General features: G+C 57.2%; 3 protein-coding genes across 11 annotated transcripts; all 3 read right to left on the bottom strand.

Moving 5' to 3' along the window:
• Window positions 1–297: 297 nt before the first annotated feature.
• On the bottom strand, window positions 298–4402 carry FDX2 (ferredoxin 2). The gene is made up of 5 exons (XM_059061018.2): window positions 4232–4402; window positions 4090–4144; window positions 3776–3882; window positions 925–1012; window positions 298–725 (listed from the first exon to the last, which is right to left on the bottom strand). The coding sequence occupies exons 1-5, from the start codon at window positions 4386–4388 to the stop codon at window positions 569–571; spliced, it is 564 nt and encodes a 187-aa protein (XP_058917001.1). The 5' UTR covers window positions 4389–4402; the 3' UTR covers window positions 298–568.
• Window positions 4403–4611: 209 nt separating this feature from the next.
• Window positions 4612–18723, bottom strand: RAVER1 (ribonucleoprotein, PTB binding 1). Of its 6 annotated transcripts, none has more exons than XR_010840447.1 (14): window positions 18251–18514; window positions 16627–16693; window positions 14552–15021; window positions 10613–10804; window positions 10364–10493; window positions 9897–9991; window positions 8954–9041; window positions 8396–8607; window positions 8207–8300; window positions 8007–8131; window positions 7159–7233; window positions 6571–6610; window positions 6097–6180; window positions 4612–6009 (listed from the first exon to the last, which is right to left on the bottom strand). XR_010840447.1 is itself a non-coding variant. In XM_059061012.2 (14 exons), exons 1-14 carry the CDS (start codon window positions 18518–18520, stop codon window positions 5863–5865), a joined length of 2190 nt encoding a protein of 729 aa, XP_058916995.1. In that variant the 5' UTR covers window positions 18521–18723; the 3' UTR covers window positions 4612–5862. The 6 variants fall into 6 exon arrangements, 4 of the variants coding, with proteins under 4 accessions (XP_058916995.1, XP_058916994.2, XP_066888929.1 ...); XM_059061012.2 differs by having other exon boundaries at window positions 6571–6711; window positions 18251–18723; XR_010840446.1 differs by having other exon boundaries at window positions 8007–8300.
• Window positions 18717–24273, bottom strand: ICAM3 (intercellular adhesion molecule 3). Of its 4 annotated transcripts, none has more exons than XM_067032829.1 (8): window positions 24146–24273; window positions 23854–23945; window positions 22930–23196; window positions 20603–20911; window positions 19998–20279; window positions 19476–19730; window positions 19107–19355; window positions 18717–19018 (listed from the first exon to the last, which is right to left on the bottom strand). In XM_067032829.1, exons 2-8 carry the CDS (start codon window positions 23933–23935, stop codon window positions 18825–18827), a joined length of 1638 nt encoding a protein of 545 aa, XP_066888930.1. In that variant the 5' UTR covers window positions 23936–23945; window positions 24146–24273; the 3' UTR covers window positions 18717–18824. The 4 variants fall into 4 exon arrangements, with proteins under 4 accessions (XP_066888930.1, XP_066888932.1, XP_066888931.1 ...); XM_067032831.1 differs by having other exon boundaries at window positions 24225–24271; XM_067032830.1 differs by having other exon boundaries at window positions 24060–24238.
• Window positions 24274–24985: the final 712 nt, after the last annotated feature.

The following is a 24985-nucleotide window of genomic DNA, read 5'->3' as shown; positions in this document are numbered from 1 at the left end:
ACCCTCAGGTCAGCCTCCGTTCTTTTCTCCCTTCCGACCCTGCTCAGGTGGCCTCATCACCCCTTGCGGCCAAGAGCAGCCTGGACCCCTCCAAATCCCTCCGCGGCTGAGGGGCGGGGCCTTGCCACGCTGATCCTCAGGCTCGCGGACCCTCACTATGAGGCCTCTTTCTCAGTTTCCCGCTGGCCCATCACCGCCGTGGGAGGGGAAAGCTGGAGGCCTGGAAGTTGCAGTTGTAGACCCCAGGGCCTGTACTCCCACCCGCACGCCCCGCAAGGAGACTCAAGATGCTGGAAGTCTGTGAGACGGTTTTATTATCTCTCCGATTAGATTCCACCCCTATCCACACCCCCATTCTCAGGGGTTTGGGGGAGGCTGCCCCAACAGGGGCCCTGTCCCCACCAGAGCCTGGACGTGGGATCTCTCTGAAGCAGGGGTTCTGGCCTTCCGGTTGCTTCCGCCATCTCTCCCGGGCCTGTCTCGTGCTCTGGGCGGGGCTGGCAACTTCGCCGTTCCTCCAGTCCTGGCCCTGGGGCCGTGAGTGTCTGGGACCATCCAGCTGCCTGTGTCAGTGGGGCTTGGGGACGTGGCCGTCCACATAGAAGTTCCTGGTGATCTTGGGCAGGGTGAATTCAGCCCCTTCCAGCTCAGGTGTCAGCACAATCTGGCAGCCCAGCCGGGAGTTCTCTTGGAGGAGGGGGGCCATGTCCAGCATGTCGTCCTCCCTGGGGCAAGGGGGGGCAGCGATTATTAATGGGTCCGGGGGAGTGGCCAGAAAGGAAGCTCTCCTGCCAGCAGCCGGAGCAAGGAGAAAAGCTAGGGCTGCCCTCTGCTGCTCTCCGGGTGGAACTCTGGACACCCGGAACGCAAAGGCTCAGCAACCAAGCCCTGCGGCTCAGAGCTGGAAGGGGCCACCCTGCTCACCTCTCGTCAGGAGGAGGCAGAAGGTCCAGGTGGTCCTTGCTCACATACACGTGGCAGGTGGAGCACGCCAGGGAGGCTTCACAGGCCCCTGGGGGCAGCAAGTGAAGGAGCATTGGTAAGGGGAGTGGTCAGGCAGGTGCCATTCAGTGAAGGACATAAAGGAGAATTCCTTTGTTTCTTTATTATTATTATTATTATTTGGCCACACCACATGGCTTGGGGATCTCATTTCCCCGACCAGGGATCAAACCCAGATCCACGGCAGTGAGAGCCAAGTCGTAACCGCTGGACCACCAGGGAATTCCCAAGAATCCCTTCGTTTCACCACTCAACCCTCATTTCTCCCTCCCGGGCCTGCACGCCCACCGTGGGCACCCTCCACCCTGTCATTGACTTAGCTGGCTGTTCCCGACCTGCACATAGTTTTTGCAAAAGGACGTCCGGGGTTTCCCCCAAACTCCCCAGCAGGCTGAGGACCAGGCTGGATACCTGGAACCGTTAATGAGCGTGGACCTGACTTCAGTGTAGCTGAGAGGGGACAGGCCAGGCAGGTTTCCTGTAGCCTGTGGGCCTTTGCTGCGACCCTGCCACTGTGCTGGGCTTCCCTGCTGCTGCTGAAGGAGGGACCAGCTCACTCAGCATCTAATGCTGCAGCAGGGGAAGGGGCTAGGGAATAAGGGTTGGAAGATGGGAGAGTCTGGGATTTCCTGCTTGCCCCTGGACACATTCCCAACCTTCTGATTGATCACTGGGAACTGTGCTCTGAAATAATGCTCCTCCTGGCCTAAAGCCTTCCAAAGGGTTTTTATAGCTAGAATAAAATCCAAACTCCTCCACTCAGTCCTTGAGATGCTCCCACCCCCGCACTCACCCACTTCAGCCACACCGGCCCCCTCACTCAACTCCTCCATGCCAAGCTTATCCCCACCACAGGACCTCTGCATCTTCCACACTCCTTGATCTGGAATGCTCTTCTCTCCACTCTTTCCATGGCTACGTCCTTGTTGTCTTTGGGGACTCAACTGTCCTCCAAGTGCCCCATTTCTTGTCCTTCCCCTGACCCTTGTTATCTCTTTAATAATTTCTGGACAGTATTTATCACAGTGTGAAATTACCATCATCATTTCTGGGTTTACCTGTGCTCTGTCAACCTGCCCTCTTCTCTCTGTACTCAGCACTGAGCCCAGCAGGTTGTAGATGCACAAGAGATACTTGTTATAAGCGAGCGGGACAGAATTCTCTTTTCTCTTCCAGACATGTCGGACAGTAAGGGTGGTGCTGCAAGGCAGCCTCCTGAACCAGCAGACCGTCCCTGTGGGCTACGGTGACTAATTTGCCCACCCATCCAGTCTCTGGGGAAGAAACTGTCTGGGCCTCGAAACTGCCAGTAGTTCCCAGGCATCTCTTCCTCAGCCCTCTTTCCCAACTCTTTAGCGTCCTTAGCCCATGAGACAGAGATTATCTAATGTAATCGTCCCAACTACTCACTGCACACCAACTACATGCCAGGTACGACACACTACACATGAGATCTGTTTCATCCTCACAGCAACCTGGTGAGATAGGAACTCCATTATCCCATTGTATAGATGAGGCCGAGAGATGCTAAGGACATTGCTCAGGGTCACACAGTTGGCAACAGCAAAATCTGAACACAGGCCACTTGCCTTGAAAACTCATGTTCTAATCTCTGTCATGAACTGCCAATCACTGGATTCCAGAACAGAACTTGAGGTAGGTTTGCTATGACCGCCACGCCCCCCCCCCACATTCCTACAACTCTCCCCGTCTAATGATTGCATCAGCTCCCTATTACATACACCCAACAGATAACCCTGTACACTCTTTAAAAGACTGCTCTTCCCAGTTGCTCATGATATAATCACATGTTTATGCATGGGATTACTGTCCCTATTAGGTTGAAATTGGTGTGACATGACACGGGCCTTATCTGTTTTTTACATTGCTATCTGGCACACAGTAAGTGTTCAATATTCATAGAGAGCAGCACAGATTAGTGGCTAAAATAGGCTGGGTTTGCTTGAATCTAGTTTTGCCACTTACTTGAACTTGGACCAGGTCTGCTCAACCTGGGGCTCAGTTTCCTCACCTATAAGATAGGATAATATTCTCCCCTACTGCATAAAGTTTTCATGGAATAGATTCAATCAGTTAATATGTGTTAACAGGCTTAAAGTAATGTCTGCTATTACTGTATTTCCTTTAACAAATACTGATTTAATACCTGTTACATCTAAATACCATGACAGGCAACAGATAAGTGTGAACAAGGCAAACAGGGTTTCTGATCTGATTCTGGGGAGAGATGACAAAGAAGGAAACAAAACAATGAGAAGTGCTACACAGAGAACAAAACACACTGAGATGACAGTTATCGGGACATGGGGACTTTAGTTGGACCGAGGGGGACAAGATTGTCAGGAAGATGACATTTACATCGGGACCTGAAGGATGAGAAGGAGCCAGAAGATCGGGTGGGAAAGCACTTCTGATGGAATGGCAAATGCAAAGGCCTTGAGGCAGCCATGAACTGGGCTGTTTGAAGAAGAGCAAGAAAGCCAGTGTGGCTAGAAGAGAGGGAGGAAAAACGAAGAGAATACAAGCTCCTGGAGGGCAGGAGTTTTAGTAGCCTCTAGCAAATGCTCAGTAAACAACTGCTGAATGAATGACGGTTAAGAGGCAGGGAATGAGACTGTGGTGAGGAGTCTGAAGTTTACCCATGTTTGGTGGGAAGCCATGCAGGGTTAAGTAGTGGAGAATCACATCTGACTTATGGGTTTTTTTAACGAATGAATAAGGGCCTCCCCAGTTCCCTGTGCCCGGCTCCCACCTTCCAGATCCACCCCATGGCGCTGGGCCAGGTAGAGAACATTGTCCCCGACTCTGCCGCTCACCGGAATCCGTTGGCCTGACCGGTCTACGAACACCACGTTCACCCTGGGGACAGATCGGGGTGTAGATGACGAACTGGATGATGGGCACAGGAACCAGGTGGAATCTAGGGTTAGGGAGTCGCGTCTGGGACTTGATGGACAGGGGAATAGGGTGATACAGAAGGGGGACCCAGGGATGAGGCTGTAGGGCAACGTGGGGACCGCAGAACCTCATGAAATTAGTAATGGGGGACCTGGCTCCCACACTCACACGTCGCCGGGCCGCTCGGGGCCGCCGGCTTCTTCCTCCCCCGCCGGGCGCGAGCCTAGAAAACACGGTTGGGTGAGCAGCCATGCCGCGCCCGGCCGGCGTCCAGTGGGTTAACGCTGCCCGCCCGAAGCGCCCCAGGTACCTGTCGCCCGGAATTTCTTGGTTACCGCAGGCGCCGCCGCCTCCCCGGACCCCCAAAAGCCCCCGGGTCGGCACCACCAGGCACCCCTGGCCGCCCGCCGCAGGAACCCAGCATTCACGCCTCCCCAGGCCACAGAGGCGGCCATGACAGGCATCATGTGACCCGGAAACTAAGCATGCGCCGCGGCGCACACGAGAAGAGCCCGTAATTGCCCGAATATAAGCGCCGACGTTTTTGCGTTGGGGTCGTGCGACAGAGGTGAGTCCGGGAGGAGGCTGCCAGAGTGAGGAGTCGGGCAGGCTCGGCTGCACCAAGACCTGCTGGGCTTTCCCAGACCTCCCACCAGGCCCATTGTTATCCCAAGAACCAGCCAGGTCTGCTTTCTTTAAAACCATTTACTTACAAACTTTAATTCAGCAAAGGTCTGTGTGAGAAGACTGGAGAGAGGACACCCCCGCCCCCCGGAGTGGATGTGGACCCCCAGAGTCAGGGGAGGGAAGCTGGTGGCCCAGCCGGCCAGGACCAGGGCCCAGGGTCACCTCAGGCTGACATGTCTTGCTGGTGGGCAGGGGCAGAGCTTATTGGCATGTTGTTGAATTTTCTAGCACTGGGCCAAAGGGAGGCCAGCTCTGGGTGATCTGGCCTGGGGATGAAGAGGCGGAGCTCATCTTCAACATGGAGGAGACAGCAGAGGCTCAGTGAGATGCACAATGCCTGACAGACGGACAGCAGGGGGACCAATTTAAGCTGGCAGAGAAAGCCCATCCCTGCACCTAAGCCTGAGCAGGAGGGCTGGTGGGACTGGTTTGCCAAGACCAAGGCTTTGGCCTTCTACTGTCCCGTCCCCATGATGGGGGACCGAGGGTAGAGGGGCCCAATCCCCAGGCCAGAGCCATTTGGTCCTGAGTCAAGCTTCCAGAGCTCAGCATCTGAGAGGCTCTGGCCAGCGGGGCCTGGGGCCTGGAGCCTGGCTTTTAAGGCATCAGAAGGCAAGGGGGCTGTGGCAGGGGATGGGGGACCCGGACCTGGAGTACAGCTCAGAGAGGGCAGGCGGGGGCAGGAGACAGCCATGCCTGCAGCAGTTGTGGGAAAAAGAAAAAAGGGCTGAGCCATTTCAAACCAAAAAGTGTGGAATGGAGGCCCAGACACACTGGGCCTTGAAGGAATCAGAGCTGGGGGTCGTCCTGGATTGTTTAAAAAATAATAAAAATTAGAAAAGGAAACCAAAGTCAACTGTCAAAGTTAAAAAAGGGGGATAGTCTCTGATCCTCACGGGAGGTCAGGGAAACCTCCAAGGCACTCGAAAGGCCAAGATACAGGAGCGACGAGGCAGGAGAGGACTCCCAGAGAGACGAACACAGGCGGACATAGGGCTGGGGAGAGAGAGCAGGCCATGGCCTCTCCCTCTTAAGGCTGCAGGGTTTCCACACTGGGAGCAGGCCAGAGGTGCAGAGTGGCTCCCAGACGCCCCTACACTCCTTGGGCTCCTGCTGGTTGGTCAGCAAAGTCTTTCAGAAATTTTTCTATTACCGAAAGGGAAAAAAAAAGAGAGAAAAATAACACAAGACAAAACACCAGAAAACCCAAAAGCGATTTGGTGCAGGCCCTTGAGCATCTCCAGCACTGGCCCCTTAGAAAATCCTCTTGCGCTTCAGGTAGGAATCTGCGTAGTGGCCTCCAAGGCCCTGGGAGTGCTGGCCCACATAGCTGCCTTCTGGGCTAGGCTCGGGCGAGGGCAGCAGGTGGGCGAAGCTGCGTTTCTGGCCACCCAGTGGGGTCTGGAGACAGAGGGGAAGGGGTGGAGGGTCAGGGGCCACCCAGGGGCCACCACTCCCCAGCCGAGTGTCCCCACCCCTTGCCCGTACCTTCAGCAAGTGGCTGTGGCCATTGGGCCCAGGGCCGAGGCCCAGGAGCCCTTCTCCAGAGCCCAGTGGGGAGGAGCCAACCGCCTGGGAGAAATGGGAGAGATGTGGGATGGGAAAGCAAGCAGCCCCCACAGCAGAGGCAAGGGTTTCAGGTGCAAGTCTTGCTGCTGCCACTTACTAGCTATGAGACTGGGGTCAGATTACTTCATCTCTCTGGGCCTCAGTTTCTTCATCTGTGGATTGAGGCTATACCACCCACACCCTGGGCTGCTGGGGGAGGAAGTGAGAGGCCAAGAAGCCTGGGCAATACTGGGTACAAGACACACAGGCTCAGGGAGAATGGCTTGTTTCAGCTTGGCCCTGAGCAAAACTGACCCCTGCCACCACCCTGGCCTTGGCACTGAAGGTCACAGGGCCCCATGCATCCTAGCTGTCCCTGGGGACCTGTGCTCAGTCAGGGAGGCTCCTCCTCACCTTGTTAAGGTGGCTCTGCTTGAGGCCAGCCTGCAGGCCGCTGGTGAAGTAGGAAGTGGGTGAGCCCGAATAGAAGTGGGAGAGGGGCCCACCGCCACCTCCGCCACCCCGCTCGCCAAAGCCACTGGGTGGGGGGGACATCTGCAGAGAGGGGGCTGGCTGAGTAAGACGGATCATTGCAGTATCACTCCTTCTGTCCCCCAAACAACTCTGGGCTTTGGCCAATACAACAGTGGTGTGACAATGCCAGCAGAGGGGCCTGCCCTCCCTTCCTCCTCCAGGGAACCACATGCATGAGCACAGGGCGGCCTGCTGGAGGATGAGCTCCACGTGGAGCAGATAAATCACTACAACCGAGGCTCTTCACCACCTACTGACTGCCAGTTATATGAAGGAAGCCACCATGGACTGCTGAACCCCAGCTGAACCGCCAGGTGACTGCAAAGAACTGCCCATCCACCACCCCACAGAATGGTAAGAAATAATAAAATATTTGCTGTTCTAAGTCACAAAGTGGTGGAATTGCTTGTTATGCAGCAAAAGCTAACTGATACACCCAGGAGGTAGGGTGGACAGGGCAGCTCTTACTTTGTGTCGGCTGGGTCCATGAGGCCTGAGGGTTGGCTCCCGTGGGTGGGAGAAGAGCCGCCGAGGTCCCACATCCTGAATGAAAGTGGGAGAAGCACGTTGGGTTGGGGTCTGTAACTAACCTCACCCTTGATTCAATTCCACAGTACAGCTGTCACCAGGGAAGTCAGCCCCCTCCAGGAGAGGGCAAACTCTAGGGTATGGGGGAAAACTCAGCCAGCAGCGTGGAGCAATGAGACAGAATAGGTACCCAGTCCCAGTGGGGTGACTGCACCTGGACCCCAGAGGGCTGTGAGAGTGTGTGGCCCCAGTGGGGCCAGGGGTTTGGAGTTTTCAAGGCAAGCCGGGCATCCAGGTTGTGTGTACTCCTGTGGTTTTTTTATGTCAGCACTGGCATTTATTTCGGTTATTTTTTTTAAAAACCCACTGTGGGCCAAACACAACACACATGGCCAGCCTGCAATGTCTGACCTAGAGGAAGTCGGAATCATAGAAGGAGCGGCTCTCCAGGGACAGAGACATGAATCGCAGAGGGGAGGAGGGAGAAAAGGACAGAGAGGAGGCTGAGCCCTGTCTCTTAAGGAGAAGCAGAAGTGTGGCTGCAGGCCTCTCGGGAGAGAAAAACTGACTGACAGGAAGCAGGGTTTGATGATGCGCAGAGACAAACAGACAAGAGACTTAAGGGCAGGGACTGTGTCCAGCACGTTCCCCACTGTCTCCCTAACGCTTGGTCTGGCACAATCAGTACTAGAGAAATGTCAGTTTGGAGAGTGACTTGCTCCCAAGGGACAAAGAGCCACAGCAGCCGGCCTTTGGGAGGGCTGCCCCCAGGGCGGCCGGGTACTTACTGAGGGGTAGTCGAAGCCATAGCTGTCGGGCAGCCCTGGATCGGGGGGCAGGCGGGCGCTGGTGAGGGGGCTGAGCAGGCGGGACTTGAGCTGGAAAGCTTTGCTGCTGCCACCACCTCCAGGGGCTGGGGGGTTAGGCAGGGGGCCCTCAGCTGGGCGGCGGCTTCTCCCAGCGCCTCCCCAGCCCCGGGCCTCCTTACCCGCCAGATTGCTGGCCGGGAGCAGGCTGTGTAGGTTCAGGTAGGGATTCAGGGGGATCCGGAAGTCCTTGGGAGGCTCCCCCAGCAGCGAGACCTGTGGCGGGAGGGCCGGGTTCACGAGGGACCCTGGCAGGGGGGCCCTCGCAAGGCAGGGGGCTGGAATGGTGCTGGGTGCAGGTGGGGCCTTACCCCAGTGGGCATTGGCAAAGGCCCACTGTCCTTCTGCAGGCCTCTGAGACCAGTGCCTCGAAGCCCCACAGGAGCAGGGGGTGGAGTGAGCTGGGGTGCTGGGGGACCCAGGCCCATGGGTTCCCGGTCACCCCCAGAGGGGCCAAGTAGTGGCGGCAGCAGGGGCGGTGGCTTCCCTCGCCGGGGCGGCAGCTCTGGGGGCAGGCCCCCTCCTACAGAGAGAAGGAGGAGGGTATCAGCAGCCCGACCACACAGGCCCCCTCCTCCCAGGGCCCTACAACCTCCGCTTGGACCAGGGCCAGCAGCTGGGGGGCAACTATGTGCTGGACACTGAGCAGGGCCCTCAAAGTGCATCAACTCCCAGATGTTCATGGCTCCCTAGGGAGGTGCACACCCACACGCTCAACTGACAGGCGAGGACACTGAGACCCAGAGGGGTTAGGTCACTTGCCCAAAGCCGCACAGCTGGGAATTTACCACGCCCAGTGAGGAAAGGGGCCCAGGAAGGGGAAGTGGGATGGGGCCCACAGAGATGGGGAGGAGTGGGGTCTGCATTACCTGCAGACAGCTCCCCGAGGAGGGGGTTGGCCGGCTGGGCCCCGGGCTGGAGGGTGCCTAGGGGAGAGTCTCCCAGGATCCCGGGTTTCTAGGGACAGAGCACAATCAGCTGGAGACCAGGGCAGTGGGTCACAACGCCCAGCACGCCGAGACTCCAGCCCACAGCCAATCACAGGCAGACACACAGGGTGTCTCCCAATGTCTGTGATAGCCCGGCCATCACCCACCCAGCCGATGGTGACCGAGGCCTCCTGCATGCCAGGGCCTGCCCAAGGTGCTGGGGAGACCCAGGGAACACGGAGGATGTGCAGCAGGTCACAGCCTGTCACCCCCACTGTCAACTACTGTGAAATATCCACACTGTGACGGTCCTTCTTTGGCACCCACCATCTCACACCCAGCCCCCTTGCTGATTATCACAGAAGCACAGCGTCTTAACACGCACAACACCACATCGACTTCAGGCACATGGCGTGTGACAGCCACATGTGGATTCAGTCACTCTTAGCCACACAGGGCCCAAGCCCACCCACAACCTTACCTTCTGTCAGTTACCATCAGACACATCTGCATCTGTACCACTGACTTGGCCCCAGTGAATCAAACCAGACAGGGGAGTGAGTGAGTGAGTGAGTGAGTGAGTGAGTGTGTGTGTGTGTGTGTGGTGTGTGTGTGTGTGTGTGGTGTGTGTGTGTGTGGAGGTGGGGATGAGATGCCCCTCTACTCCCGTGCAGCCTCAGCTTTGACTGAGTCACTTCCTGAGTCCTGAGCACCTGCGACAGGCCAGGCCTCATAATGGGCCCCAGGGACGCAGTCTGATGGTCCGCAACCCCACTGATGGTGAACCACCCGTTGGTGGGTACAAGTGGTGTTGGAAACGGAATGACGAGGGGCTGCGGGATGTGAGTGAGGAGGGAGCCCGTGGCCCACGGCCCACCGTTACCTTCTGACTCTGGGTCTGCAGGGCGAGCTGCAGCAGCGCTGTGGACAGGGCGGGCCCGTTGAGCAGCGGCATGGCCGGGGGTGCGCCCAGGAGGCCTAGGGGGAGACCCAGAAAATGGGAGGTGGGCCCTGGGTGGAACCCCCCCCTCCCACCGCCCCACCACCAATTAAACACAGCCCCAGGCCTGTGGAGAGCAGGAAACTGAAGCTGCCAGAGAGCAACTGACAACCAAAGAAAAGGGCCTGGGAGATGAGTGCCCCCAGGAGGGGACGGTCCCTCCCTCCACCACCCTGCCTCCCTGCAGGCTGCGCTGCTCCCCCTGCAAGGGGTTCAGGGCACCAGCTCCCTCGGGGGAGCCTCACTCTCATCCCAGCCCCTGCTCATGGGCTCATGTCACTCGAAGCTCAGGTGGGAACGGTGGCGGGAGGTGCCCGGCTCTGAGAGCGCTTGGCCCCTGCTTGCCTTACCCTGCTTGCCACCCGCGCCACCGTGGAGCAGGGGGTTGAGCAGCAGTTGGAGGGAAGCGGAGGGCCCCAGGTTGTTGAGCAGCTGCAGGATGTTGGGCTCGGGCAGGAGCCCTTTGCCCCGATTGAGGGCCTGCAGAGAGGAACAGAGGAGCAGCTCAGGACCCTGCCTAGCCACAGAGGGTGCCCGCCTGGTCCCCTGGCTCTCCCATCTCCACCCTCTGGGGCACCCTCCCTCTGGCATGCGCTCACCGTGGCCTGGGCAGCAATAAGAGCAGCCAGCATGCTGCGGCCAGGGGGCCCAGGGGCGCAGAAGGAGACGCGCAGGTGGCTGCCCCCCAGGGCCAGGCCGTCTGCCCGCTGCTGTGCCTCTTCCGCCATCTCCGCCGTCTCGTACTCCAGCACGGCGAAGCCCTTCAGTTGCCCGTCCTGGCCGTACGCCAGCTGGGGGGTGGGGGGCAGAGGCAGTCATAAGCACCTGGGTGGCAGTGACCACCATCACATCACATGAAGTGACGACGGTGACCAGATGAGGATCCTGATGACAGTGACCCCCCCAGAGAGAACGGACTCGGGGCCCTGCACTGTCCTGTGCCTGGTTTCAGCGTTAGCTCGTCGAATCTTCTGAATGGCACCAGGATGCTACATCCTTCCCATTTTTCAGAGGGGGCAACTGAGGCTCAGAGAGGTCAGCATGCCCAAGGTCACACTGTTGGTGGGAGGGCAGAGCCAGGACCCACTCCACATGGGTCAACTCCCCCAGGCCTTGCACCAGTGCCACTTTGGGACTTTGCCTGGGATTCCCGAGCACATGCTGCGGGGCTCAAAGAGGAGGGGCCAGCAGGAGAAGCAGGTGGCTTGGAAGTGCAGCCCTGCCACAAACCTCAGACCGAGGATGCAGGTGGGGCTGGGAAGGGCACACAGCCTGGTGGTGAGGCAGGTGGCCACCAAGCTCGGGTTTGAGGCTGGTGGTACTGGGCTGGAGGGTGGAGTCACACAGACAGTGAGTGGCGCGAACAGGGATGTGGTCACGAGCAGGCCAGAGAGGCCCCTTCACCCCCCTTGATGCAGTCATTTGATACTTCCGGCCCACAGCCCCCTCTCCAGACCCTGGGGCCAGATATGTTCCAGGATTGAGGCTGTTTGGGAGATGAGAAAGGAGGGTGCCGCACACACCCTGTATTATGTATCAGTCACTCCCAGTGGGTTCTGAGGCGCCCTGGAAATCAAGCTTGTGAATAGCTCGGCAGCAAGATGCAAAGGCAAAGGCCACAGACGACCCCACGTCAGTTCAACTCAGGCTTTGCTGCCCAGTGAGCCTGCCCAACTCGGAACAAAACTCTTGGTTTTCAGGGTGTTGTAGGTGCTGGAATTGTGGGCCGGGGCTGTCCCAGGGTGAGCAGATACCGTGAGAGCACTCAGCTGAGCCCTGCGCACCCATGGGCCAGGTGCCACAGGCGCTGTTTCAGCACACCCACTTTGCAAGTGAAGTAACTGAGGCTCAGAGAGGGGCAGTCCCTTGCCCAGGCCACAGAGCTGGAGCTGGGATCAGACAAGGCCAGGCAGAAGCCCTCAACAGGACTGGGCACCTTGGCGTGGCAATGGCTGTCCTGAGAACCAGTGCTGTTCCTCTTGGGTCCAGAATGTCGCACAGATGACTGCAGTGTGGTTTGGAGCAACGCACTGCCCGCCAGTAGGACATAGCACAGAGTCCATAAAATGGAATATGGCGCAGCTACAGGAGAAATGAGAAAGCTCTCATTTCTGAACATGGAAAGACGCCCAAGATAAAGTCAAACCAATGTAGGCATGGCAATATTTGAGTCAAGAAAAGGGGAATGCAGGAACATATATACGTATCCATTTGAAATGCATAATAAAATCTCGCTGGAAGGACAGACAAAAACTGCTCCGAGAAGGGGCTGTAGGAAAAGACCCTGCGGAGCCAGGAGGGAGTCTTCACCGCAGGGCCCTTGTGGACATGCTAAATTTCGAAATGGGCCTGGACTGCCCATTCATATAAACGAATCAAGTTGCAAAGGCTTTTTATAACACCCCAGGGCCTTGGGACACATGCTTTATACACATCCATAGCATTCAAACATTTTTAAGCAACTCTGCGATAAAATGACGCAATTAAGATACATAGGGACTTCCCTGGTGGTCCAGCAGTTGCGGCTCCGTGCTTCCTCTCCAGGGGGCACGGAATCGATCCCTGGTCAGGAAACTAGGATCCCACATGCCACGTGGCAGTAAATACATAAATAAAAATTATACATACATATAAAAAAAGATACATCAATTGGCCTGTGGATAACTGACAAAGTGAACCGGACTGGGTTGCTGTGGGCTTTCCTTCACGATCTCCTCTTGATTATGTCAAAAATAAAACACCCCCCACATGGGCAGCAAGCTCCCGTCATGGGAGGCGGGGGCACCCAGTTGAGAGCGGGGGCCCCAGGGTCAGCTGCCTAATCCTGGCTCCCAGCCCACTGCTTACTGGCGGGCCAGCCTGCGGAGGCCACTGCACGTGCCCGTCCACGGCCCTCAGTTTCCTCATCTGTAAGATGGGCCCAGCCACTGGACCCACCTGGCAGGGTGGCGGTGGGGATTCAACAGTGTGCTCAGCGGGGGTGGGGAGGCTGTGGGCGTGGCCCCAGGGCCCACTCTGAGTGCCCAGGCACAGCAGGCTCGGGCCTTCAGCCCACCTCTAGCGAGCACTTCGCCTTCGCCTCTGGACAAGCCCAGCACCAAGGCCTGGATGTGCTTCTTCTCACAGTCACGCTCATCTCATCAGACAAATAGAGAAAGGGGTCAAAGAGCAACCAAGGCCACAAGCCTCGTAAGTAGGGCGACCGAGGCTCACACCTCAACCTGCCTGACTCCCAAGCCCAACCTCCGTTCAACCAGGATGCCCAGCAAGACTGGGCTCCTCGGAGGCGGTCACCTCAAGGCCTGGGACTCTGCAGGTGCTCAGTAGACATCTGGTGAATGCATAAGTGGAGGAACGTGTGAGTAGCCGTCTGCAATAACCTAGTCACAGAGCACGGCCAGACCCATTGTGAGATGGGGAAAGCAAGGCCCAGAGAGAGAACCTGTAGTTGGCCACAGCCCTACAATCTCCACATGAGAGGAGGTGGCTGCTAAGCTATATGTATATGTCATCTGTGTCCTGAGTCCCATCCAGGGCCTGGCACACAGTAGGTGTGCAGCAGAGGCAACAGTGAGCAAAGAGAGGGGCTCCTACCAACGCCAACCCCCCAGCACCAACACACGAGGCCACAGAGCTGGGGTCTGAGCCCAGTACCAGCCTCCTCCAAGGTGGGCTGGGGTTCCAATGCTGGCTCTGCCACACCCGGCTGTACGTCCTGGGGCATGTCAACTGACCTCTCCATGCCTCAGTGTCCCCACCTGAAGAAGCGGATGATACCTGCCTCTCCAGGCTGTTACGGGATGGAGGGATTGCAGGTAAGCCCGGTGAGTGCTGAAGGAATGTCCACCCCGGGGGTCTGTGGGCACGACCACCTGGGAGCTCTCCGAGAGCTGGGTCCGGCCTATTCTCGCCCCACCGCGCCTGTCACGGGCTAGACATCCTCACAGAAGGGGCCAGAAAGTGAGACTGGAATGAACCAGGGATTGTTTTGCTAAACCAACGCATGAGTATTGAACCCCTTCTTACAGAGGAGGGAAACCAAGACTCAGAGAGTGAGTGACTTGCCACAGAGCAGGGCTGGGATCTGGCCATATCCAACTTCCTGACCTCAAGGCTTAAATGGACTGTGGGCTCCTCCAGAGTAGCCTCCTTGATGCTGGTCCCGGGGCCTGGGACCCAGGAGGCGTGAGCGCAGAAGTGGATGTGAACACAGGGTGAGCAGGCCTCACAGCCATTTTTCTTTTTTCTTTTTTTTTTAAACAAAGGTAGCCTCACCTGCATTTTACAGTGGGGAGGCTAAACAAGTTGCCAGAGGGTGTGCGGGGATCTGAAGCCCAGCCACCTGGCTCCTAGGTGGGCTGTGACCCACTGCACCACGTGGCCTTTCTAACAGGAAGCCCCTTCAAAGTGGCATCACTGCTGCCTTACTGAAAGGGGACCCAGGAGACTGGAGAGAACAGGTGACTCAAAGGGCCTCTCTGAGGTGCTCTGGCCTTCGCATCTGCTCCCGAGATCCCCGCACTGGGCACAGGGCTCACCTGGCAGAAGGTGGGTGTGTGGACGGCCGAGAGCGCCTGGCGCAGGGCATCCACATCACTGAAGCCGGGCGGCAGGCGGTCGACACAGAGGCAGCGGGAGTGGAGCAGGGAGGGCGTCAGCTGCCCGGCGTCTGTCCAGTGCACGTAGAGGGTGCGTGGGCCCAGCGGCTTGCCCAGCAGGTCCGACTTGGCGCGGGCGGCCGAGTCCTTCTTCATGTACTCGGCGAAGCCATAGCCCTTGGAGTGGCCGGTGCGCTCGCTGTAGACCAGGAAGCAGCGCTCCAGGCTGCCAAAGGGCCGCACCAGCTCCTCAAACTGCTGCTGCGTGAGGCTGGGGGGCAGGTTGGCCACGCACAGCAGGGCATCTGTGGGCTGCAGCTGCACCGACAGCTCGCGCTCCCGCAGGCGGCTCTGGTGGAAGGCGCTGATGGCGGCCTCGGCCTGCTCCCCGTTCAGCAAGGTCACGAAAGCTGCAGCGGGAGGGAGTGTGGGTCAGTGGGGCCCCCGAGGGCCTGCCCCTCCACCCTGTGGTCGCCCGCACCGACCTCCCTCCAAACCACATGTGACCTCAGAGCACCGAACAGCCAGGACATCACAGGCACCAGCTGAATGGAACAGTGGCCAGCCTTGAGCAACGATAGCCAGCGCCTCCTGGCTCTTCAAGGCTTGCTCCTTGCAACCCACGGTGACGCTCACCTACTGGGAGCCTGGCCCCATCCTAAGAACTACATGTGTAACTCGGGTGACACACAGGGTAGTGGTTAAGCATGTGGTCACTGGAGTCTGGGTTTCAACTCTAGCCCCTGAGTGGCTTTGAGGTCTATTTCCTCGTCTGTCAAACGGGAATAACTTACTCCTCACAAACACTATTTTTCCAGCAATGAAATGGGCCCAGAGCAGTGCCCTGCCCAAGTGCCTGGACTTGAACCCAGGCAGGCCGGCTCCCAGGGACCCACAGTTTTTCAGGTGTTTTAACACGTTTGGCTTCACGGCCAACTCCAACAGAGCACGTCCAATTTGCTGGTGAGAAAACCGAAGCTGAGGAGGGTAAATCACTTACCTATGGCCATAGAGTGAGGACAGACCAGGACTAGAACCCAGGTCCATTTGCCTCCAGGGCCCAAGATCTTAAGCACTACTCAAGCCCACCAGCTAGGTCTCGAGGGGTCACCAGTCCTCAGTCCCTTCTCAGCCATGTTATGGTTCACAGGCAAAAGCCCTGGCTGGTTTAACACCTGGCACAATGCCTTGTGGGCAGAGACACCCACCGAGAGCCTCCCATGTAGGGGGCCAAGGCTGACAAGACCTGTCCCTGTCCTCACAGAACTGACCACCACAGGCAGGAGGCAGGTGAGCGGGCTGGCAGCGACAGCCTAGGGTGCTCGGTGCTATGATGGGTGGGGGGGTGCGCTCAGCGCATTGTGAGGAGCTGCCTGACGCCAGCTGGATGGAAGAGGAGACAGCTAAGAACAGTGGCAGAGGGAACAGCCTGGAACCTTCGGCACCTGAGGAGACGGTGAGGCTGAGGCACATCCTTGCAAGGTAGTATCAGGAGGAGCCTCAGACAGGTTTTGAGGAGAGAGAAGAATGATCAGGGTTAGGACCAGGTATGATCAGATTTGCACTCAGATCAGCGCTGGCGGTCTGGGGGAAGGCAAGCAGGGGAGTAAAACTGTGGTGGCAGAGAGGCCAGAGGAAGGCTGCCATTTCGGCAGACATGTACCCTAGGTCCAGCACAGGACAGACTGTTGCCCCAATCTGTCCCTCATCTTGGGCGCCCACCGTGGGGCATCCTTGATGTTCCTCTTCCAGGCTACCCAGCAGATACCTGGGCACTGGGTACCCATTCCCAAGCCATCCCCCCAGCCGGCCAGTCACCCACGCCTGTCTGGTCTTCTCCTTCAAGTCCTCCAGAACAACTGGTGCCCCTCCATTCTCTTGGCTTCCACCTGGTCCATATCCTCTCCATTGCTGCTGAATGTTGGGCCTGAAGTTTATGAGACACTGGGCCAAGATTCTCCCAGCTTCAGGGGCTGTCATCCCCTGCCCCTAGCCCACCCCACAGTCCCACAAACCTGTCCCTTTGTATTTGTCCACAAAGCAGTACTTGAGCTCATAGTCGCCGAGCAGGTCGTGCACCTCCTGTGGAGACAGAAACCAAAGGACAGGGACTCACCGAAGGCTGAAGGGAGCAACCCAGTGCCACCTTCACGTGGACCAGCTATGAGGGCAGGTCAATTACCATCCCCATTTTACAAAGGAGGAAACTGAGTCTCAGAGCAGCTACTTGCCCAAGGCCATTGAGGTCATACCTGGCAGAGCTGGGATCCAGAGCTTAGCTGCAGATCCCATGCTTTTAACCAACACAACACACTCTTATTAGAGAGTCAGGTGTGTCTGAGTTCAAGTCCCAGCTCTGCGTACACCCACAGGGAAGTTGTTTAACCCATCTGAACCTCGGCTTTCAAAACTGACTCTTTCCAACAACCTTGCAAATCAAGTATTAACAAATCCATTTTGTACATGTGGAAACTGAGGCTCAGAAAGGTGAAGAAAATTGTCACAGGTCATGCAGTTGGTCAGGGCAGCAGTGGGAATGCCACCCATGGGTACCTGACTGGGGACCCCGTGTACTTAATAAGCCCACATTGTGTGGCTTCACGTGCCTCCCCATTCCCTCCTACTGGCAGGGCTTCCTTCTTGCAAGCCAGCTATGGAGGGGAGGCTCTGGGGCCTGCTTGTGCCAGACACACTGTGCACCCTGCAGGAGAGATAGCGTGTTCCCAGCTGAGAGATGAGGGGCACTAGGAGGATGGCTGACTCCAGAAACAAACCAGACTATGCTTAGGGGCGCCTGCGCCAGCTCTGTCCCCAAGTCACACTCCTCTCAACACTAGGGCCCCACCAGCCATGTGACCACCCATGGGCAGAGAGAGCCAATGGCAGGTGTGTCGGTGGGCCAGAGACCAGAGATTCTCCACAGCAGGGACAAAGAACCCATTCCATCGCTGATGGGCAGGGCAGACCAGATGCAATCTTCCTGGGTTCAAAGAGCACTGGGAAGTCCTGCCCCATTTGGCCCCAACAGAGGAGCACCCTTGGCCAGATCAGCCAAGGGGGGGCTACGTGGAACAACGCCCCCCCCCACCTTTTCTGCAGGTCTGTGGCATGGGGACAGGAGAAGACTCTATTTTTCCAAATTAATCCCAAGGCTTTTGGAGAAAAAAGACCCCAGAAGCTGCTACAACTTCCGGATCTACCTCTAAAAGGAGTTAATAAACGCTTGCTAGGAAAAGGCATAGTCTAGTCAACCACGAAACTTATGCATATGAGGTCCCACCACTCCACGGTAGAGCAGGAAGCAACTGGCGTCCCAGTTTCCACAGTCCCAATCTGGCTGCCCATTCACAATCCCCCAACGTGGCCAAAGCTGCCCGCCCCCTTCCATTCCCCGCCCCCTTCAATCACTTGGTTTCTTCCAAGCCTGTGGTCGCCCCTAGCAACGTCCCCTCAATCAAGTTGGTTTCACCCTCTTTCTCCGACCCCCCACATCCCGCTCTTGGTCTCTCCCGACCCCGCATGGATCCCGCGCGGACTCAGCCTACGCCCCCCGCCAGAGCGTTGGTGTCGCCCGGTGCCCCCCGCGCACGCGCACGGTGGTATTTCCCGCCACGCTCCCACACGCCCCCCCCCACACACCTGGTTGGTCACGTCCCCCGGGAGGCCCCGGATCAGTATCTTGCGGCGGTTACGGAACTGGCGCTCGGTGTGTTCCAGGCGTTTCCGGATCTCCTCTGGATCTAGCGACGGCAGTTCTTCTTCAGGCGCCCGGCGCTCCGCGACATCATCAGCTTCAACCTCGGCCCCAGCCTCCGGGCTCAGCGGGGGCCGGTGAGTAACGGACACGTCGGCCGCCATCTTGGGAAACCCGGCGCCTTCTGGGACCAGCGAGCCGAGGCGGAGCGGCATAGAGCGGCAACGAGGGCGCGTCCGCCGATTGGCCGAGAGAAGCCCCGCCTCCTTCCCGGCCCCTCAGCCCATTGGGTAAGGCTCCGCCCGCCTCTCAGAGTTCAAGCCGTGTCTGGGCGCTACAGGCTCCGCCCTTTTCCGCTATCAAGGTGTCACTCAAAGGACGCGCGGAGCATTGGGATGGCAAGCCACAGTGTGCGGGTTTTAAAGCCTTTATTAGTGCGGAATTCGGGGATGCAGCCAAACCTCCGTCGTCTTTGCCCAGTATCACGGCACTATGCCCAGTATCATGGCACTCTGATGCTCAGGATAATTCCAATGCCACAGCCTCGTCTGGCTGTTTAGGCTCGAGGGGCATCTGGGTGCTGCTTTGCCTCACATGGTAGATGTCATGCCGCTTTTGCACCCCAAAGACGTACAATAAGGCCGCAGCGAGGATCACCAGGCCCAAGATCGTTAACAACGCCAGGGCAATGGTGATGGCGGTAGGGTTCCGACCTGTGCAGAAAAGCGAGGAATAAATACGTGCGTCTCGGCCCCTCCTAAGCTTGCCCGTCTAGAATAAATACGCCCCGCCTAGGCTCACCCTGAACGTCCATCATCACTGTCAGAATGTCCGTGCCCCGTGAGCTTGCCGCTCGGCAATAGTAGGTGCCACTATAGTTTAACATGACGAGGAATGGGATACCGACGGGCAACTTGAACATGGAGCCTTCCCGCAGACACTGTAGTTTGGGGTTCGGGTTGCCCCGGGCCTGGCACTGCAGGATATGCATAGTCCTGTCTTTCCACGTCAAGCGCTGGGGACATTTATCTCGGTCAATCTTGGGGCCGTCTGTGGGACCACCAAATGATCAGATACACCCGACATACCCGAGGAACAATGGGACAAGGGAGAGACAAGTCTTCCCAAATCAAGGAAGCAAGGGATTAAAGGTCAGAATGACCTACGCACACAGGACACGCAGCTGGACGCTCCTGTTACGGTGCAAGATCACCCCATGCACCTCGAGGGTGGCATTGCAGAAGAAGGTGCGCCTGTCGTCCTTCGCAGTGGCGTTTAGCTGAAGGTGGGCAGGCTGTCCCGGTGCCGCGGCTGGAACTCCGTCCAGCGTGACCTGGACTCGGGGTCCGGCCGCGCAAGTCACAGTTACTGTGGTCCCCTCGGTGGCGTTAGGCTCTCTCAGGGTCAGGTTGGGCCCCTGGAAGCCTAAAGGCGGAGCATTGCCCAGGAGTTTGATGACCACACACCTCCCTTGGGTCAAGCCCCGCCCCCACCCGCCTCCTTCCCCTCGGGGTATCCAGGCTACGCCTTCATCTACTCTGCAGCCCTCTCCCAGTTTGGGGCGCTCAGGCTCTTCTCGGGTCACTTAGGTCCCGCTCCTCCGGTTTAGTCTCCGCCCAATGACACGCCCCCTTGGGCTATGGAGGCCCCGCCCTTTGCCTCCTGAGCTATTTTGGCTCCGCCCCCTCTTACTATAGGCCTTCACTTTCTCCCGGGTCTCGCGGCTCACGTCCCCCAAGGTCACGTTGCAGACAATCTCCTGAGTGCTCTCCTGCTCTGCTTTCGCTGTGGCTGTGGCCGTGAGTGTGTTATTGTGGCTCACGACTGTGGCATTCAGCATCTGGTCCCCCAGCGCCAGTTGCACCTGGGCCTCTGATGCTGGGAACAGCCCATCCAGGGTGCAGTTAACGGGCCACGACGTTTCCACCTCCGAGAAGTGTGGGACAACGAGGCGGGGGCGGGTCATGGGCATGGCTTGAAAGAAGGGTGGGAGTGAGCAGGAGGGGGTCTCCCAGCCGTGGAGGCCCCTTTTCCCATGACACTCATCCCCACAAACCAGGGTCCTTCTTTCCCAGGATACCTTGCGGCCTGGGTCACCCCCTTCCTAGGACACACACTCACAGCCTTCTCCAAAGGTCCCATGGCTGCGAGCCTCCCATATGAGGCTACCATGGCTAAAGGCATGTTTTCCCCAAAGCCCTTGAGGTCTAGGCCACCCCCTTTTCAGGAATCCCGCGGCCAGGGCACCCTTACTCTGGCTCCGCTCATCACCCACCGTCTGCAGTCCCTTCCCTCACCAAAGGTTCGGAGCTTTCTGGGGTCCGAGCTGTTCTGGAACAGTCCCAGCCCTTGGGAGCGCAGGTCCAGCTCCGTGCGGCAAGAGAAATTGGCTCCATGGTGATCTCTCCTCGCCAGCACCCTGACCGTGACCTCGGCAGGCTCCCCCTTTCCCACTGGCTGCCGGCCCAGCTCCTCCTCCTCACGAAGCAGCACCACAGTGAGGCGGTCCCGGGGGGCCCCACCGGACACCACGCAGTGCAGGATGAGGTTCTCGCCCACGGGCTGCCAGCGGGGCAGGGGGGCCAGCTCCACGCGTTCCGGGAACCCTGAGTGGGGGGTATGAAGGGGAGAGTAGAACTTATCAGCCAGCCTGGCAGCCTCCACACTAGGGAGTGGCGAGGAGTCAAGGGTGGCCCAGTGCAGAACTGTGAACTTTGAGTCAATAAACCTCCAGGGCTTAGAAATGTGCTAGTATAAGTGTTTGCTATTATCATTAGCATCATGATTATTATTTCCTGTTTTGTCGGACACCTTGCCAGGCACTGAAATAAAAGTCATATTTTCTGTTCCCAAGGACCTCACCATTAAGGGGGGGAAAAAAAAAGGAAGGAAGGGGACTAAAGTTTATGGCCACTTATGATGTTAATAGTAATAATAAAATTTCCTGTTTATTTTGAGTTTTCCTTAGACTTTCCAAATGTCATCCACCTTCATTCACACAGCAACCAAGTGAAATCTTTTCTATTATTCTTCCCTTTTATGAATAGAGAAACTGAGACCCAGAGAGGTGAGTATGAGGTGATCTGCCCAAGGACGCACAGCCCGGAAAGGGCAGAGCCAGGGTTAGACAGGGGTTTTCCCAAACTCCAGACCTGTATGTCCACCTGCCTCCTTGATATCAGGTCCAGGAACTCCCCTGACCCCTCCTCCCGTCTGGTCTTGGCCTTTCCCAGAGCTTGGTCTAGCCCTCCCCAATCAGTCCCAGCTGCTCAAGGCCTAGGGCAGCCTCACAGGGTGCTCTGCACAGTCCTGGGGGACTCAACAGCCCCAGGCTGGGTCCTTTCCCAGCTGTAGCTGCAGTGGCCCTCATAGGCATGCATACCAAACCCTGGGCCTCCGCTGGGGGAGCATCTCTCAAGCCTGGATCTCAAGCTGTCACACACAGGCCTACGGACTGGCTGCTATGGAAAATATTTAACATCTAACTATTTATAATTTTAGAATATTTAACAAGGAGGCCCCCATCTTAACCTCTGGTTAAGGGACAGTGGTATGCTGGCCAATGCTGATTATGCTTAGGCTCTCTGGGGTGAGATGGGGGAGCCCCAACATGAAGCATTTGCCAATTTCTGTGGTGTAAATACTTTGACTGATTTCAGGCTACTCAGTGTGACACACTGAGTAGCTTGAAATCAGCTACTCAATGAGCTGGGAAGCGATGAGCGCCATGGGCTCTCATGAGCCAGGACCAAGAGACTCCTGCACAGCTCTGGACAGAAGCATCTCACGGCCACACAGATGGGGACACCCAGATACACACATAGGCAAACAGATATACACACGCAGATGTACATGTTACAACAGGAATACACACAAAGACATCCAGAGACGTACTAACACAGACATCCACACATGCTCACACACACAGATACACAGGCACAGATACTGATACTGACATACAGACATATACAGACATTCACACATAGAGATATACACAAATCCAGAGACACATACACACAGGCACACACAAACATACAGACAGACACACAAGTACGCTCACACGGTCTCACAGAGATAATGACAGATACAGAAGCTCACAGACACACAGGTACACAAACACGAATAGACACTGGTGCACATAGGAGGAGCCTACACACAGTTACACATGTACACTACACTTTTCTATGCCTTCACAAAACAGTAGGCACCATGAGTGATGTACTCTGCTACTTTCTAGTCTATTGTTTTTTTTTTTTTTTGGCCACACTGCATGGCTTGTGGGATCTTAGTTCCCTGACCAGGGATTGAATTCAGGCCCTTGGCAGTGAAAGCGTGGAGTCTTAACCACTGGACCGCCAGGGAATTCCTGAGATATTTTTTAAATGCTTATTGGGACCCAAATAAATTAATTAACAACTGCTGCTCTGGCATGTGGTCGAGATGCATCTCTCTGTCTCTGTCACACACACCCACACACACACATTCAGGTCCAAGCTCTGGGTCAGAGCCCAGCTCCATTCCTGCAAACTCAGGGCCCCCATGCCCGCCCCACTCCCCTGCACCATTGGTTATCTAGCCCCACTGAGGCCCGAAGCCAGTTCCACCTCCAGGCACAGCCACTCACGGTACACTGTGATGTTAGAGAAGCCTATCATCTGGGAGCCACTGCAGAAGCCAGAGCAGAGGAGCTGGGTGTCACCAGTCACACTGCTGAGATGGAAGGCTGCCCAGCCCAGGCCACTGCCCACCGACTCCTTGAGTAGGGACGTCTCCAGGGAGATGAGTTCAGCGTTGGGGCAATCTATACTGCAATTTACCAAGAGGGACTCTCCCGCAGGCACCACTGGGTTCTGCGGCTCCACTCGCAGATGGAACTCCTGCCCTTGGGTACCTGCGGGAACAGAAGGAAGCTCTCCTGGGTGTTCCAGTGCCCCCCAACGCACCCATTTGCAGGCTCCACCATTCAAAACTTCCTCTTGCCAAGATATGATGGTCTCTGCCTTCATGGTGCTTCAGTTTAGTGAGGAAGATAGATGATGGATCAGGAACCAAGGAGAGCTGGGAGGGAGGCCAGGGGAAGCCTTGATCAAGCCTCTAGGAGGAAGTGAGTCAGGGAACGCTTCCTGGAGGAGGGGACCACTATGGTCAGTTTTAAAGGGTCAAGGAGGCGTTAGCCAAGGGAAAGGGAACAGTGATCCTGGCAGACTGAAGAGCATATGCAGAGGTCGAGGGTCCAGATGGACCAGGGAGGGAATGCGTGCGCGCATGCGTGCTTGGGTGTGTGCGTATGTGTTTGTGTGTGGGTGTGTGTGCGTGTGTTGTGCAGGGGGAGAAGAGCAAGTCAAATGCAGGGACTGTGCCTCCAGGAGCCCTGAAGGCTGTGTTAAGAGGCCACCACTTTCTCCCGAGGACACTGGGGAGGCCCCTGGCCGATCTGAGTTTAAGTGTTATTGGCACAGCCCGGGCAGCAGGGTGTGAGGCGCTCTGTTCTCCTTCCCTCCGCCACCAATCCCGCAACTCCAGCCCTCCCCAGCTTGCCGGGCCTCACCTGGGGGCAGCAGACAGCAGACTAGAAGCAGAGAGATGAACGAAGTCCAGCAGGCCCTGGGCACCGGTCCTGAGGGCATCATGGTGGCCAGCCTGTAGGAGGAAAGTTGCCTTAATGAGGCGCTGAGTACTGGAGAGCAGGCAGGCCACCCAGGGGAAGGAAGCACAGCCGGGGCAGTTAAGAATGCAGAAGTCCAGGGGCTACACCTTGCCCAGGCCTAGGGAGCCGCAGGGGATATTGCGCGGCCCCAGGGGTCCAGGGTGGGGGGCCCAGGGAGGTGGAGGGCGCTGACCAGTCTCCAGGCAGTCTCAGGTAGGGCAGACCTCAGTCACCGCCCCTCCCCACACCCCCTGGCCCCCAGATGAACCCACAGGAAGTGCTAATGCAGTCTTCTTCCTTTGTTTTTAGCAAGGCAAAGCCTGGAGGGGGGAGGGGGTGGAAGTGGTGAAACACCTCCTTCCTGTTGAACTTAGGTGGAGCGGGGGTGTTCTGTTCCCAGAGAGGAAATTAAAGGGGGATATTCAGACACTTCCCTTGAAGGGATAGGGTGGGATTTCAAGGTAACATTTCAAGGAGGCAACAATGGGTGGATTTCTAGGCAGGGCTTCACGCAGTTAGCACGAGATCCCAGCATTCCTAGGGCGGCAAATAAGAGATTTGGGGGGTGATAATGAGGGACCCCTAAGATGAGTGAAGCCATGAAAATGAACAGAGCCCACATTTATTGGGGACTTGGGGTAGGCTCTGTGTTGGCTGCCTGGGTGTTTTTATAGGGCCCCTTATCTTTGTAGATCTTGTGGGTGGGGTCCCCCATTCCCTGTGTGCAGTGCTGAGGTGAGGTGGAGTGTTTGGGGGACAGCTAAACCCTGAGCCACTGTCTGCCAAGGGTGCTACTTGTAACCGGCTCTTACCCCTGTCCCCCTCCCCCCTTACTCTTCTTCTCCAGGTAGCTGGTCTCTTTATCCCAAGAGCAGGGACTTGGCGGGGTGGGGTGGGGTGGGGTCAGGTGGGGTCTCCCACCTCCATTAGTTCCATCTCTCAGGCCTCTGACCTGCCTCCTGTGCCTCTGATCTGAGCTCCAGAGAGGGACCTTGTTGAAGATCTTGATGGCACTCAGCATTCATTCAGTCTC

Source organism: Kogia breviceps, chromosome 4 (genome assembly GCF_026419965.1).
Source record: "Kogia breviceps isolate mKogBre1 chromosome 4, mKogBre1 haplotype 1, whole genome shotgun sequence".
Lineage (NCBI taxonomy): Eukaryota > Metazoa > Chordata > Mammalia > Artiodactyla > Physeteridae > Kogia > Kogia breviceps.
Note: the sequence above shows the minus strand (reverse complement) of the source record. Positions and strands in the feature narration are given on the sequence as shown.

What these genes read in the sequence shown, in the direction of transcription:
- FDX2 (XM_059061018.2), bottom strand. Translation starts at nt 4,388, where the DNA reads ATGATGCCTGTCATGGCCGCCTCTGTGGCCTGGGGAGGCGTGAATGCT. An exon ending in CAAGAAATTCCGGGCGACAG is followed by an intron (nt 4,145 to 4,231) that starts GTACCTGGGGCG and finishes CGTGTTTTCTAG; the next exon opens with GCTCGCGCCCGGCGGGGGAG. An exon ending in CCCGAGCGGCCCGGCGACGT is followed by an intron (nt 3,883 to 4,089) that starts GTGAGTGTGGGA and finishes ATCTGTCCCCAG; the next exon opens with GGTGAACGTGGTGTTCGTAG.
- RAVER1 (XM_059061011.2), bottom strand. Translation starts at nt 18,469, where the DNA reads ATGGCGGCCGACGTGTCCGTTACTCACCGGCCCCCGCTGAGCCCGGAG. An exon ending in CCTCGGGGAGCTGTCTGCAG is followed by an intron (nt 8,608 to 8,953) that starts GTAATGCAGACC and finishes TTCTCTCTGTAG; the next exon opens with GAGGGGGCCTGCCCCCAGAG. An exon ending in ATGGACCCAGCCGACACAAA is followed by an intron (nt 6,712 to 7,158) that starts GTAAGAGCTGCC and finishes CCCTCTCTGCAG; the next exon opens with ATGTCCCCCCCACCCAGTGG.
- ICAM3 (XM_067032829.1), bottom strand. Translation starts at nt 23,935, where the DNA reads ATGATGCCCTCAGGACCGGTGCCCAGGGCCTGCTGGACTTCGTTCATC. An exon ending in CAGAAAGCTCCGAACCTTTG is followed by an intron (nt 20,280 to 20,602) that starts GTGAGGGAAGGG and finishes CCTTCTTTCAAG; the next exon opens with CCATGCCCATGACCCGCCCC. An exon ending in CGTCCAGCTGCGTGTCCTGT is followed by an intron (nt 19,356 to 19,475) that starts GTGCGTAGGTCA and finishes GTGGTCCCACAG; the next exon opens with ACGGCCCCAAGATTGACCGA.